Source organism: Arvicanthis niloticus, chromosome X, assembly GCF_011762505.2.
Source record: "Arvicanthis niloticus isolate mArvNil1 chromosome X, mArvNil1.pat.X, whole genome shotgun sequence".
In the NCBI taxonomy this organism is placed as follows: domain Eukaryota; kingdom Metazoa; phylum Chordata; class Mammalia; order Rodentia; family Muridae; genus Arvicanthis; species Arvicanthis niloticus.
The window spans coordinates 89,141,644-89,158,078 of record NC_047679.1 but is presented as its reverse complement, the minus strand read 5'-3'; the positions used below and the strand labels follow the sequence as shown (position 1 = coordinate 89,158,078).

The window sequence follows — 16,435 nt, the reverse complement described above, 5'->3', positions numbered from 1 at the left end:
CCCTTGAATGTTGAAGACTTTCCCCAAATAGAGAGAACAAATTCATATCTAGATCCATGTTAGGGGAAAAGGGGACACAGGCATACTTTTATTCAGATTTCTATTATTATAATCTTCCAATATTGGCTGATGTTCAACACCACACTTGTTCAGTGAGTCCTCAGAGGGACCATCAAGCTAAAAATAACAAAGCTGTATGTATAGTAGTTCATTTGCAAAGGGATCTGGGGACAGATTTCACAAATTCAAATCCAGCCCCTTTGGGGCTTTCTTTGCTCAGTAGCTTTGGACCAAGGAGGTTTGGCCTTGCTGCAGGAAGTATGTCATGGGAGGGATCAGCTTTAAAGTTTCAAAAGTCCCAGTGTCTCTGCCTGCTACCTGAAGATCAAGATGGAGAACTCTCAGCTTCTTCTCCAGCACCATATCTACCTGTGTGCTGTGGGTTAAACATCTGAAACTATAAGCCAGCTCCAACTAAATGTTTTTTATAAGGATTGCTGAGGTCATGATGTCTCTTCACAGCAATAGAAAGTGACTAAGACAGGCCAGTTAAGTATAATTTTTCTGTGCCTCATGTTCCTAACCTATAAAATAGGATCAGTGTAGCCGCCTGATTCTCAAAGTTGATAGTGGTTTCTTCACAAACACAAAGGCAAAACTGTCTAAAAAGGTTGTGTTTGTGTTTGACTTTTCTTTGTCATCTGAAAGCACTTGGCATAAATAACTCAAAAGGAACAAAGATTTATTTTGGCTCATGGTTTCAGAGGATTCAGTCCATTGATCCTATGGTGGTTTGAATGTGCTTGGTTTAGGGAGTAGTAATATTTAGGTGCTGTGGCCTTGTTAGAGGAACTGTGTCACTGTGGGGGTGGGCTTTGAGACCTTCCTCCTAGCTTCCTGGAAGTCAGTCTTCTCCTAGCTGCCTTCAGAACAAGATGTAGGACTCTCAGCTCCTTCATCACCATGCTTGCCTGGACAGTGCCATGCTACCCACCATAATGATAATGGACTAAACCTCTGATTTAGCCCTAGTTAAATGTTGTCCTTTATAAGAGTTGCCATGGCCATGGTGTCTCTTCACAGCAATAAAACCCAAACTAAGACAGATCACTAGATAGAAAATAACATAAACATTATGACAGAAGGGTGTGGTAGAGCCAATTTGTTCAACTCATGATACCCAAGAAGCAGAGACAGACCAGAAGCATCCAAAGCAAGATAGAATTTCTACTGGCCTACTTCCTCCTATATAGCCCTACCTCTAAAGTTTCCAGTCCCTCCTGAAATGGTGCTACCAGCTGCTGACCAAGTTTTCAACATAGCTCATTTTTAAGGGTCATTTCAGATCCAAATGATAACTGGAGGCCAACACTGTTTAATCTTCTCATTGTTGTGTCCCAGAATCCAGGTCCCCAGCTCCAGGCCTTTGTGTTCCCTTCTGCAGGTGAAGTGGGGTCAAGTGGCTACTCTACATGCTCATATAGCCAGCTGATCTCCACAAGGCAGTCAACTTATCAGTCAAAGAACAACAAGCAATATAATTCTACTGGTATCTTCCCCCAAAGACCTTCAGAAATTTCTCAAGGAACAGAAGTTCTGTGACACACAGGTGAGGGCAGGGGTTGATAAGGTCTGAGTTCTCCTTCATTATGGGACCTTAGTTTTACCCATGAATTAGTGAGGAGTGGAAAAACATGAACCACCTTTTTTTCAGCTGACAAAATGGTTCCAAGTACTTGGGTATATGATAGCCTAGCTCTCACGAAACATTTCTAAATATAGCTGTTAGGGTGGGTGGACAAGGGACTAAGCTCTGACGGAGTGTGATTGGCCTTCATCAGTTCCATTTATCTCTAGAGAGAAGAAAAAAGCAAAAGGAAGATGAGTGGCTGGGGAAAGAACTGAAGAATTGCCTTTGCTGTCCATTATCGTGGCCATAAGAAAATGAGTTTCATTTTGAAGACATTTTTCCATCCTGTATGCATTTTACAGGCATGGGCTGTGACTTCTATATCATACATTTCTTTTCAGTAGATTTTTGCTTGCTTTTCTGAGATAAAAGCAACCCTGGGATGAACATGAATAGCTGCACCCACTTGGGTCTGGCCTGAGCCAGATGTGAGCCAGATGTGGGCAAAGAAAGGAGGGTGAAAGCTGTGTCCCCTGTGGCTGGTTGTTTCCCTGCCTGGAGTTTGAATTGCCCAACTTACTATGCCCTTTTTGGCCTTGAGGCAACAGCAATAGTAATTGAGACAGCCCTAGAGCCAGATTGTCACGTACAGTATTGGGGGCGGGGGAGGGGGGGTCTGCCAAAATGTATGACAGTTTTTGCTTTTCCTGAGAGTAAGTTCCCCTCTTCCTGGAATTAGATCCATTGTTTAGGGTAATGGAGCAGCAGATTTAACGAGTCTTTGTTTTCTGTCCTTGGTGTTTCCTCCACCACAATAGATCATTCAGGCAACCAGTCTCCTAGATTGGGGGACGCAGCTGCCTCTGACCCCTTCTTCAATTTTGCCTCCAAACTGCAACCAATCTAGCATTATAAAATGTTTCAAGTTTTATCATTCTTTCTATTTCTAAAATATCTTTGGAATAATGCACTGATTGCCATTGAACAAATAAATTGATACTATTTATATCAATTTTCCCATTTCCCTGTTTCTTGTCTTCAAGCTATTATATCTGTCTCTTTTAAAATGTGGTCTTGCTTGTTGTTTCTCTCCTACCTTAATTTGGGTGGAATTTTAATATGAGAAAAGGTCTTACCTGCCATCCAAACAGTGGTCAACACTGGGAAGAACTCAAGAGTTTAAAAGACAGCAAGAAGGCAAGAACATGTATCCCAAGCCTGAGTCTGATACCCAGCATCTACATGGTAGAAAAGGAGAACTAGCTTCCAAAGATTATCTTCTTGCCTCTACATACACACTGTGCATGCCAATTTCCCTTCCACACACAAACACACAAAATAAATAAAGGTTAAAATATTAAAGAACTCAATAAATTGAATTCTAATGGCTACACTCAATTCATTTTTCACAAATAACCTTTATTTTTAAGATTACAAATGTAATACATGCTTACTGTGGTGAACCTGGAAAGTACAGAGAACAATAAAAATAAAATAAAAAAAAAATACCCACAACCCACCACCTGAAGGCAAACACTGTTCATATTATGTTCTAACTACCTACACCTGTTTATACACCAAGACCCTTATGAGAGTGTTGGCCATGAAGCACAACAGCCAAGGGGAGCAAAGGGTAACAACTGAGGGGATCACCCAGAGGTCATAGCTAGAGATTCCACACTGAAGAACAAGGGCCATAAGCAACAGATCAAGAGATCAGAAGCTAACAACACAAGAACAAGTTAGGTTACTGTAACACTGTAGTGAGATGGTGTTTGTCAAAGGTTTAACCCAGTAACTGTCACATGGCACATTACCAACAATCACATGGCAAGTACCAACACCACATGGTTAGCCATTACTATCACTACTATTAATATCATGGGTCAAAAAGAATGGTTTAGGGTGGAGACTATAAAGAGGGCACAGGCCCTGGAGACCCATTTAGATACTATGAATTGGGGGCATACAAGGGCAAGTCTACTGGTTTGAAAGGATGGTATAGGAGTGGGTATCTCTCTCTCTTTATAGGCTCCCCTGCCAGGTGGAATAGTACCAGGGTTTCCTCAAGTTTGCCTGATGACACATGGCAAGACACTCTAAGGCGTTGTGAGGTAGGACATGATTTCTCCTGCCTAGACTTCTCCCTGGAACAAGAATCGGAACTGGCCTTAATGATCATGATGGGAGTTCAGAATCTCATACACCATACATTCATATAGTCCACACTGATTGTCAGGGCAGGTCACAGGCATGTAGGTGAAAGAAAATGTCAAGGCAACCAAAAGGGAGGTAAAGTGGGATGTGCCTGGAGGGGAAGGCTGGAGGGTGAAGGCAACAAGTTTTGATGATGTAGTTGAATGGAATGGGTCCAGGAACCAGTCCTCAAGTTAGCAGCCAAGTCAGAAATCACATAAGACTCCAAGGAGTACTACTTGTTAGTAGGGGCCTTCGGAAGGCCTGCACTCTGTCGAAGGTGGTCATGAAGACTTTCCTGTGGGTCTCCATGTTCTTTCAAGTAGTAACAGCGTTTGGGAACATGCTGGTGCTGTAAGAAATGGGGGAAAGGCATAAATAAGAAGTACACTTCCTATGACCAAAGGCATGTATCTGATTAAGTTCAGTAAGCAACGAAGTCAAAGAACTGGGTAATTTATCAACTGTGTAAAGAGTGTAGCCAAGTGCTAATTAATGAAGCCTCCTAGTGCCTCACGTCTACAACACATGTGGCTATAAGTAGAACTCAGTCTATAAAAGAAGACTCTCTCTTAGAACTGGATTTACAATAAACAGAGAGTTGGGATTGGGTCTACTGTTTCTGTATGACCTGAAGCTCCTTCAGTGCCCTGAACCAGACATTGTTTCTAAAAATGGCTAATAAAAGCAAAATAACTTCATACCCATACTTACTGGTAGAATCCTACATTGGACACTTATGGTCTAGGAACTCAGTACCTTCTTCTTGCCTCTTCCTTAACTCTACTTGAAAAACTATGGGTGTTAATCCCTCATCACTACTTCCTCACTTTTCTACTCAGAAACCATGAGCATATGTCCCCCCTGGTTACCTCCTCAGTCTGCTGCTGAGAGCCCAGTTCATTCTCCATGGCCTCTTCATTGTTCCGCTTACAGGCTGTTGGCACAACTTGGCTTGAGTTGCCTGAGGAATCCCTCTCTTCAGCCAGCTGGCACTCAGTGTACAGAGACCTATCTATCAGCTCCTTTAGGCTGCCGGCCACCTTCAGGAAGATACGGCCCATTTTGGTGGTAACAGCTTCTGAGAGTCCTTCCAGAAACCTGGTCCGTAGAATGGCATCAGACCAAGACAAATGTCGGGCCAGCAGCAGGAAGTCAGTGGCATACTGCCTTACTGACTTTTTGCCCTGCTTGGGATGGCAAAGAACAGCACTTAGGATGTCTATCTCAGACAGGGAGTCATATAAGCCCTGTGATCTTCTCAAGAAAGCTTTATTTTCACTGGAGATGGGATTTCCTACCTCCATCTGCAAGATGGACCACCTCTCTGCTGCCCCTAGATGAAGAGACACCAGAAATGCCATTTTCTCAGAATCATCTAAAAACTCCTTCATTTGTTTCTCCTCATCAATCTCCTCTGCATCTTCCTCCACCGAGGATGAGCCCCGGGCTGCTTCTTGCTCTTCTAAGAGGTAACAGAGTGCTGGGGTCAACATACCAAAGGACGGCACTTCCTTTGGTGGTGGGGTCTTCATTTCAGGGGCTGTGCTGGTCATGTGTGGTATGCTCTTTGATCCAGGGCCTGTGACTCTGGTGTGAGAGGTAGATGCCTCTCCCGAGTCTGTGGCTTTGACATTCAGAGTGGGTGTCATTCCAAAGGCTGTTTGTGGTGGGGACATTATTCCAGGTGCCGGGGCCCTCATTAATGGTGAGGACATATCTCCAGAGGTTGGAGCTGCCATCTGTGGCACAGACATTCCTCCTGAGGCTGTAGCCCTCAATAGTGGCGTGGACACCATTCCTGAACCCGAGACTCTCATAAGTGGTGTAGACACTGCTCCAGAGGCTGGGGCTCTCAGTGGGGGATTAGCTATTCCCCCAGAAGCTGTATTTATTGGCTGTGGTAAGGATGTAGCTCTAGAGCTCATGACTTTGGTTTGTAGAGTTGACATTGTCCCAGAAGGCATGGTTTTCATTAGTGGCATAGACATCTCTCCAGAAGTCATGGGGGACATCAAAGGCATGGGCATGGTTCCAGAGGCTGAAGCCCTCGTCAGTGGCTTGGACATCTCTCCCGAGGTCATAGCTGCCAATTGTGCAGGGCCTAGAACTCCCTCTAACTCTGCAGTCACAGCTCCATCAGAGGGTCTCCTAAGTGGTGTAGACACAGTCGAAGAGGCTGGTGATCTGACTGGTGATGGAGAGATCCCTGCAGTGGCTGAACCTCGCACTGGGAGTGGGCACATGTCTCCACAAGCTGTGGCCATCATTTGTGGTCTGGACTTTGCTCTAGAGGCTGGTGTTCTCGTCAGTGGTATAGACATCACTCCTGGATCTGTAGGTCTCAGGAGAGTTGTTGACTCTGATGCAGGGACAGAAGCCTTCAAAGGTGACATGGTCATTATTCCTGAGGCTGTGGTCGTCATGTGTGACGCAGATATTGTCCCATAAACTGGGGTTCTCGGAGGTGGATCTATCTCTCCAGAAGCTGTAGGTCTTATTAGTAGCAGAGGCCGCTCTCCAGAGGATGGGGCTTTTGTGAGCAACATAGACATCTCTGATGTGTCCGAGGCTCTCAATAGGGGTGTGGACATTGTTCCAGCACCCTGGGATCTCATTTGCATCCCTCCCAAGGTAACAGGTCTCATGAGTGGTGTGGACACCCCTCCAGAGTCTTGAATGTTCCTTGGCTGACTAGGCATCTTCTCAGAGACTGTGGCTCTCATTAGGGATATGGATGTTGCTCCAGGACCTGAGAGTCTTGTTTGAGGCATGAACATGCCTCCAGACGTGGTGGCTGTCATCTGTGATGTAGACGTTGCTCCAGAAGCTGTGGCTCTTGTCAGCAGTGTAGACATGCCTCCTGAGGCTGGATCTGTCATCTGTGGCACGGAGAGACCCCCAGAAGCTGTGTCTCTCATTAGTGATGTAGGCGTTCCTCCAAAAGCTGCAGTTGTCATTTGCTGCATGAACATTCCAGAAGCTTTGGATGTCATTAGTGGCTTGGACAATGCTCCAGAGCCTGGAGCTCTCATCTGTGGCACGGATATCACTCCTGAGGCTGTGTCTCTCATTAACGGTGTGGATGTTGATCCAGAGGTTTTGGCTGTCATTAGTGGGATAGACATTGTTCCAGAGGCTGTGGCTCTCATTTGTGGTGTAGATGTCAACCCTGAGGCTGTGGTTCTTATTTGGGTTGTAGACATTGGTCCAGAGATAGGAGCTCGAGTTTTCTGTGTGGATACTGACCCAGAGGTTGGGACTGTTGATTGTGACACAGGCATTATTTCAGAGGCTGTAGCTATAACTGGCTGCGTAGATAGCATCCCAGAAGCTGAACATCTCATTTGCTGTGCAGAAACGGCTCCGTTTGATGTGGCCTTCATAAAACCTATGGGCATTGTTCCAGGTGTTTGGGGCATTATTAAATGTGTAGACATCATACCAGAGGCTGTGCTTGACACTTGTTCTGTGAACATTGCTCCAGGGCTTGTGGCAGCCATCAGTGGAGTGGACATTGATCCAGAGACCGGAACTGTCTTTTGTGATGTAGACATATTTCCAGAGGCAGGGACTCTCATTAGCTGTATTGGTGTTGCTGCTGTATCAGAAGCTCTCACGGGTAGTGTGGACATCAATCCAGTGGCTGCAACTCTTATTGGTGGAGGAGACATGACCTCAGAGTTGATATTTTGTGTTGTATCTGGGGACATCACTCCGGAACCAGATGCTGACATCAGTTGACTGGGCATCATTGTAGAGGTGAGGGCTGTCATTAACAGTGGGGACATTGACTCAGCATCTGGGACTGGCTTTGGTAATGTGGCTGTTTCTTCAGCATCTGGGATTGACAGGAGTGGTGTAGGCATTGCTCCAGAGCCAGAAACTGGCATTGGCAGTGAAGACATGACTTCAGAGTCAGAGCCTGACATGAGCACAGTGGGTATCCCTTCAGAGTCTTGAGAATTTGTTGGCTGGGTTGATGTTTCTCCAGAAGCTAGGGCTGACATTATCAGAGAAGATAGCACTTCAGAGTCTGTGCCTGACATTAGCAGTGATGATATCTCTCCAGAAGCTAGAGCAGTCATCAGCACTTTGGACATTGCTTCTGTATCCTCATCTGTAATTTGCAATGGGGACATTGCTTCTGAGGCTGGAGCTGTCATTGGTGGTGTGGATGTCACTCCAGGATTCATATCTGGAATCAGGAGTGGGGATATCTCACCAGGATCTGATCCTAGCATTAATGATGCCTCAGAGGATGAAGTGCTCATTATAGGTGCAGATATCACTCCAGAGGATGGAATTGGCATCGCCAATGGTGATATCTCTGCAGAATCTGGGGCTGCCATTAGTGATGTTGACATTGTCCCAAAGTCAGGAATTGACATCATCCCTGGGGACATTAACCCATAGTCTGAAGTAGACAACAGTGGGGACAGTGTTCCCGAATCTGAGGCTGGCATTAGCAGTGGAGACAGTGTCCCAGAGTCTGAGACTGGCATTAGAAGTGGGGACAGTGTTCCCGAATCTGAGGCTGGCATTAGCAGTGGGGAAAGTGTCCCAGAGTCTGAGGCTGACATCAGTGGTGGGGACAATGTCCCAGAGTGTGATGCTCCCATGAGAGGTGTGGACAGACTGTCAAAGGCTGGCGATGTCATCATCTGTGTTGATGTCCCTTCAGGATCTGAGGCTGAAGTTGAGACAATAGGCAACTGCAACTGTGAATGCAGGATTTGAACATCCTCCCTGGTCTCTGTCACTGGTCTAGAGAAAGTTGCCCCCCTATTTTGAGGGTCACCATTTTCCTCCTTCATCATATTGTTGAATCGTAATGAATGTATTGACATATCTGCCATGGCTACAGGGCAGGGTTGAAGACTCTAATACGTTGACATCAGAGGCACTGATGAAATCCACAAATCAATGAAATCTGTAAACAAGAGAAAAGTTTAAAGGTCGAAAGCCAATTTCAGAAATATATTCCAATGATTCACAGAGTTCTGTTTTTATGAGTTGTCAAGTTGTTTTATATATATATATATATATATATATATATATATATATATATATATATATATCTTTGAATGTGGGTGTAGCAGGTTGAAGAAACTTTATTGCAACAAATATCCCCAAAACTGAAGCAACTATCTCTCCAACCTCTGTCCTTTTTTAAATCAACCTGTACCCAGTTACACAGCACAGCTTCCATGTTTATAAATGCCAATAGCGAGGTCCAGAGCCAGGGAAGGCCTGTATCACATGAGTCAGCAGCACCACCTTCTGGCCAACTACAAGAAGTTCAGGTTCTTTGCCTACGTTCTTCTAAATCAAGTCAACCTAGGTACTGGTAGGCAGGGATCATGATAATTATTAGTTCCTAATGGTTATTGAATCCTATCAATGGTTTAACCCAGATTTTACTAGTGCTCGTTAATGTCAAAAAGTAGCACATTTATCTGATCAATGACTAAGAATAGCATTCCACAACACAAAGCCTTGCTTAATAGTATCATCATTATCATTGTTAATAATAACAGCCACCACTATAATCCTATTTATTGCATACATAGTAGGTGTGTGGATGGCAGATAACTTTAACTGTACAGAATTTAAACAGCTTGTGATGTGCATGATACTGCAAGCCTGGCTCTATTTGGACCTTAAGTAGTAATAGTGTGCCCATTGTTCCGCTTTTCTAAGATTAACAAGAGCTACAGCTAAAAGAAAAACACTGTGGTGGTAGTACTGTATCTTTAGCCTCATCTCCTTTTCCTTGAGGTTGCTTGGTCTTTTCATATCCCTGATGTTGCATGGAGTTGTTTGTCTGACATCCTAGCCTAGTGATCACCGGCAGCTTATTCTACAGTATGCAGAAATTTCAAGTTCCCCTGTTGACCTGAGATGGGGTTGGTCACTTCCATAGCCTCATCTCTCTGACCTGTTACCATGAGCAGCCACTAAAGGGATGCTCTGGCACACACGTTGGAGACCCATGTAGACACATCACGTAAGATGAACGCGTCCCTGTAGCCTGATCGTGGCCCTAAAAAAGAAGACTGGCTACTTTGGGGCAATGTCAAAGAAAGCATCAACTTTGTGGATTTGTGCTCCATAACAGTTGGAACACTAAGAGCAGAAATACCGACAGCAAGCATTACTTGAGCATGCACTCGCTGGTGGTTCTGCTAGGCACTTTACCTGCCTTGTAACATCTCATCTGCACAGAGATTCTTGGCAATCCACTAGGAGAGTGAAGACTCACAGAAACTTGATCATTTGTGTGTGGTTTGAGAGATTCTCAGAACGGAACCACCCAATCCTTCAGCCCACTACTCCTCACTAATAGGCTGTAATGATTCGCTTCTTCCCATGCTCAATCCCACTGACTAGGAAACTCTAAGGTAAGGCATCATAAAAGAAATAACAGAGTCCTGCTAACACTTCAGTTACCCTAATCATAATTTATGCCATGAGAAAGATGAGCTGCCCCCCCCCGAAAAAAAAATCAATCCTGCAATTCCACCTTTCACCATCAATTAATCCCTGTGTGTAACACAATTTTCCATGAGTCACAAGTCAGAAAGATCTTACCTTACCAGTGACAGAAAAGAGTCATAGTGTCCTTTCCACTGTAGCTCTTTTGGTCTGACCAATTGACTTATACCCTGTGCCAGTTCATTACAGCAGGGCCCAATACTAGCAGCTGTTCTCTGCAATCTCCCTTAGCTATCCCCTGCCACACACACACACCCTCTTGCCCGCCAGCCAGCCTGCTGGCCCGCCCACCCGCCCCAATGCTCTTGACTTGCTAGTGCATGCTCTGGTTCTCAGGTCCCAGATTCCTGCCTCTATATAGGCTCTGACATTTGCCTCTGGCCGCCTTTCCCTTGTCAGCCCTCCAGAAGCTCTACTTTAGCTCTTGGTCTCTGCAGTCCCACCCTTTTGCCCCTTGCCTCCAATAATACCACCAGCTTCACACCACCATGCCCACCTCTGGCTACCCCAAGGAGATGAGACTGTCACAACTAAAGAGATGAACCAGACAGTGTCCTCGCTCTGGAAATGAAACATGCGTGCTCTCTGCAACCAGCCAGGCACAGCTACCCTGGATCCTAGACAAGGCAGCTGGCCAGACCAAGAAGTACTGGCTCAGTGTTAGAGGTAAGGACTGGGACTGAGGATCCAGAGAAGTAACACCCGTGAAACTCAAGGAGGTTCCTGGGTAAAGCAGGGTGGGAAGAGACTGGGTGGTGGGGGCTGGGAAGTAAATACCATAATGGCTACCCATAGTCATGAGCACTTTCAAAATCCGCTATGCCCCAGTGACAAAGACAGAGAGAAATCAGGTGGCCAGTGTCCATTCTGCAAAGCTAGGGTTCGACATGAAGCTAAATAGGTTTCAAACAGATGGTAAGAATGTCAGACTGGAGCGTACCCAGTAAGAATCCCTCTCTTGTAAACAAAGATGAAGCCTGTATTCTAGAAGGAGGGCATGAGGTCATAGTAGAAGTTCTCTCTTTTCCTCTTCTTCTCTCCCTCTCTCCCCCTCTCTTCCTCTTTCTCTCTCCCTCTCACACTCTCCCTCTGTCTCTGTCTCTGTCTCTGCTTCTCACCCCCTCTTTTATTTTTTCAATACTGAGGATGCAACCCAGGGCCATGTACATGTTACCCAAGCCCTATACTACTGGGGCACAGATCCAGGCCCACTCCAGACTTTTAGATTGGTACCACTTAAGTGTCCATTGACTCTGGGGTCAGAATTGGTCATTACACTCTAGATACTCAAAGCCTTCAGATAAAGTTCAAGGAGCTTGAGGTTTATGGACTAAGAATTCGTTGTCAGAGTCATTTAAAAAGTATCAACCAACAGCAACCCATAGTAAGCAGCAGAGAGTAAATGAGGCTGCGGACTAAGTACTGGATACACACCACGTTATTCAGGCTTCCCAGCAACATGTGGAAGGCGGACACTGATGCCATTCTCGTTTTACAAATAAGGAAACAAGCTTGAAAAAGTTCCTGTGACCAAGGTCACCGAACTAGTTTTAACAGGAAAACATGAGTTTGAGCCCTGATCAATTTGCTTCTGAAATCATTTTCTGTTCACAAGCCATGATTGGAAATCCTGAAAATGCTCTCCTGGCTGATGGATCGCCACCTCACCAAGCAAGGCGCTTTCTTGCCTCAAGTGGTTAAATTTTAGTAGCAGCCATGGTGACAGTAGTGGCAGTCATAGTAATACCTTGCCTTGAATACTCTTCTCATATGTCAAAAACTGTGCTAAGGGCTGCAGAAGTCTTATGTCATTTGCTCTATAGAATTACACTTGGCACTCGATCTAGGCTTGTATCTCTCAGTTTGCTGATAACAAGTTGAGTTTCCACGGGTGTTATGGTTTAATTGTGAAATGTTCCTCCACATGTTTGTGTGTTTGAATACCTGGTCACTGGCTAGTGAGACTTAGAAGATTATGAACATTTAGGACATGGGCCCTAGCTGGCGGATAGAGGACACTGGTGGTGGGCTTTGGGGTTAAGCTCTGCTCTCTTTCTAGCCTTGCTCTTTATTTCCTGATTCATCCAGAGGGACTGCCCACTCTGCATGTTGTGGACTAGTGATGCCCAGCCACCATGCTTTCCACATGCTGATATCTGGAACTGTGAGAACTCCTCTTAAGTTGCTTCTATCAGAAATTTTGTCAGGAACCAAACGAGTAAGCAGACCAAAAAGAAAAAATGTGCACAGTTCTGCCAGACTAGGTTTCACTGCTCAAAAACAAAGTTTCTAATCAGTCTTCCCTGGATGAGAAAAAACAGAAAAACAGTCATAGAAAACCCATTCTGGGGTTCACAAGAAGGCTCAGTAGCTTAGACAAACACATATGACACAAGGCTAATGGCTTGAGCTTAATCCCCAGAACCCAAGGTAGAGCAAGAGAATCAACTTCAAAATTTGTCCTCAGACCTCCATATGTGCTCCATGGAAATATACATTCCTGTATTTACACTACACATAATAATAATAATAATAATAATAATAATAATAACAGATTTGAAAGGAAAACCCATTATTTTAATAATGATTTCATTAAAACCACTGTTAATATTACTACTGTGCCTAATGATTAAAGTTAACAATTACTGAGTCAGGTACTGTACTAAACATTTTACTTATATGATTTTATCTAATAAAGCATCTTTATGAGGCAGGTGTTATTATCAGCTTCATTATCCAGATGAGAGCCTAAAAGCACAGAGATGCTAACTGGCATTCCAAATGTCACCCAGCTACACAGTGCAGCTGTCTTTGAGAACAAAAAGTTGGAAATAACTCAATACCTGATGTTAGAACACAATTGCTTAATGACTAAATGAGCCAGGGTAAAATTTAGCAGCGCCTAACATATCTATTAAGAATTAAAATCTAATGTGAGCTTAATTACAAGATCCTTTTACAATAAAATAAATGTGCCTGTTTCTGCACTGTTTGTGGTTGTACACATTTGCAATCCCAGAACTCAGAAGGCTGGGAGGGGGTGGTTGAAAATTGGAGGCTACCTCTAAAAATGAGGGTGTCTCAAAAGAAGAAAACCACAATTGTTTTAAATGTACATACTTTAATAATAATTTATAAAATTATAATTATATTTCCCCCTCCCAAAAGTTATTCTAGAAGAGCATATCTAAATATAAACAGTGACCAGACTCGAATGGCAGAATTACAGTCTTTTTATTTTCATTTATTTTCATACCTACAGTTTCTCATTTGTCTAAAACTGTTCCAGTATATTTATTTGCAAAGCAAAGAAATAAAAGTTAGTTTCCATTTTTAAACATAACTGATTCCCTATGGCTCTATGTCTAGCCCTTCCCAGTCCTCTGCATGTACCCCCTAGGGATCCCCCCAAATTCCCTCACAAGCAACCTTTCTCCCCCAACAAGCTTAACAGTTGCACCACTTGGGCCTTCCCCTTCCAAAGTGAACTCTAAAATCGTATCTTGGGTGGCTTGCTATTATTCAGTTTTTCGTGGTTTATATTTTTTTTTAATTACTTCTTTTATCTGTGTTTAATATGCAAGTAATCTAGGAATTTTTTCCTAAGATTAAAAATTTGAAATCTCAGTCCAGATAAAAGTCCTGAGACTACTCCACCCAAGCTTCCCCACAAGTCCCACAGCTCTGTCTGCTCAGAGTTGGGTGTGTCTCTTTCCAAACTTACTCTACTTGCAATGGCATTCAGAGTTTATATCATGCAATTGCTAGCAAAAAAAAAAAAAAAAAAAAAAAAAAAAAAAGCCCAGAGTATGAAAAAAGTTACAGCTAAAAAACCATTCTGGCCACTCCAGGGTTTCATGTTCTGCTCCACTGTGACAATTTTCATCAGTTCGCCTCCAAGAATCCTAATGAGAGAAGGCTCTTGCAGGCTCAGCCCACTGGGGCATAGACTTCTGCTTTATTAAAAAAAAGTTTCTAGGAGCACAGAAAAGGAGGTCCTCCTAAGGCAGGAAAAGTCCAGAAATTGCTGCTTAACATCTCTCAGATCCCTCACGTCCCACCCAGTCTGCACTGATCAATACAGCTAGATGTCAAGGTCTTGCCGCCTTGCAAGAGGTAATTAAGTTTGGGGGAATGCATGGCTAGCTGCTTGGGAAAATAAGAATAAACAAGAGACTGTTCAATATGTCAACAAATAGCTTCCCAGCTGTTGAAAATAAGCCTGCCTGTAGATTCCCAACAATATCTCCCCCAGCTCTAGTGAACTCATACCCAGTTACCTGAAAACAGAGAAGCTTAAAGATTAACCTCTAGTTTGGGGTACTCTCCCTTCCCCCATCATTCAGGTGAGAAGCGCGCGCGCACGCACGCACGCACGCACTCGCACAGACACACACACACACACACACACACACACACACACAATTTCATTCTCCATCAGCTTTGACACTTGAAATGCCCACCCGGTTCTTTGTAAATGAAGTGGTAGAGAATATCTAGCATCTACTAAGTTCTTGCTATAGCAGGCACCGTGCTAAACATTTTACATACATTACACTGTTTGATTGCATAAAATATGAATAAAGTGGAGGAGTTTGCTCCCATTTTAGAAATCAGCTACAGAACAGAAGTCGAGAGAAATTAAAATGCAGTAACTTACCTTGCCTTTTACTGCTGAGAGGGAGAGAAGCTGGGCTTGTCACTCGAGTCTGTCTGAGTCAGCCAGTGCTCTTAGCTCACAGGAGAGTCACACACTGTCTTCGAGTCTCTGAAGGGCTGTCATATGGAAGAGAGGGTAGGTGTGTTCTGGGTAGCTCCAAAGAAAAGGATTTGACTGTTAGTTGGGAATTATGCTTTCATCGGATGTGCTGCAAATTCCCCCAAACAACATGTACACGCATGTCCAACTCTATAGGGAAAAGAACATTATAAGAAGAGAAAAAAAACAAAACGGAACTGCCTTACATTAGGTGCCGTCCTGAAGGATCTGTGGAATCAGAGAGAACGGGGGGGGCGGGGGGGGATACGAGAGGACTGCAAATGGGCAGTGTCCCAATTTTCTTAAATAAGGAAACTACATACCGGTGTTCTGTAAACTCCAGAGCTGTAAGCTTGATGTCAATCCTTAGAGAGATTCTGCTGCAGATTATGAAGCAGGTAATTTATAAGCACTTACAATGTAAGTGGCATCAGGAGGTACCTAGAGGTACTCACAGGACTCTACAAATGAGACCAGGCTCCCAGACTATAGTGATTGCAAAGCCCCAAAATTGGGGGACTGACATTGGGTTACTCTATTTTCTTTTCTCCAAGGAAAGGCATTAAGAAACAAAACAACCCCAAATTATCATTTTCCTAAAGAGAAAGGGCTTTCTTTAAGACACCAGAAGAAAAGGAAATAATCTCAGAATAAAAGACAGTCCTTTCAACGCAATACATTTGTCTCCTTTTTACAAATCATTTACTACAGAGTCCTCAGGCTTTCTCCTAGCAGGGGGATGGGGGGGGGGAGAGACAGGACACACTGCTGTAATATTCCTGGGGGATGGGAACTTGTCCAAGGACCTGCTTTAGGGATTCAGTCAGTTAAAACATCGACATATATAAGATCCAATACCTGTAAGACAGGAAGTCTTTCTGGCCAGGAGAGAAGAATTATGACCTTAGCCTATGTAAGAACATAAGCATAGATAAAGAACATATCCACAGGAACAAGTCACAAAAGGAAAAGTTGCCAAGTAGGAAGGAAAGCCCTGCTGAGGCCGAACTTGGCCAAGACATTTGACCTATGCTACCCCTTGGACCACACTTGTACCAGTAAGTGCCTGATGCCATTAAGCATTTACACCACAAATTAGTTTCTGACCTGATGATCTCCAAGCAACCTTCAACCTATTACTTGTCTTCCTGGGGTCGACTTTCTAAAAGCAGAAAAATACAAAACAGGCAAAACACCAGTTTCCAGAGCCAGGGGCTAGTTCTAGAAGGGTTTCTCGAGCTGGACTCTTCTGTTTCACGCTTTTACATATGCTGTAAATAAAGGCACTGATGGGAATTCTTACACAGCTTTTCTAGAGTTGAGAAGCCGAGCAGAAAGGTTTACATTTGAAG

General features: G+C 44.0%; 1 protein-coding gene across 1 annotated transcript; it reads right to left on the bottom strand.

Annotated features, from left to right (window-relative positions):
* Positions 1-3,083: 3,083 nt before the first annotated feature.
* On the bottom strand, positions 3,084-15,263 carry Rtl9 (retrotransposon Gag like 9). Its single transcript, XM_034486320.2, has 3 exons — positions 14,985-15,263; positions 4,699-8,759; positions 3,084-4,178 (listed from the first exon to the last, which is right to left on the bottom strand). Exons 2-3 carry the CDS (start codon positions 8,683-8,685, stop codon positions 4,062-4,064), a joined length of 4,104 nt encoding a protein of 1,367 aa, XP_034342211.1. The 5' UTR covers positions 8,686-8,759; positions 14,985-15,263; the 3' UTR covers positions 3,084-4,061.
* Positions 15,264-16,435: the final 1,172 nt, after the last annotated feature.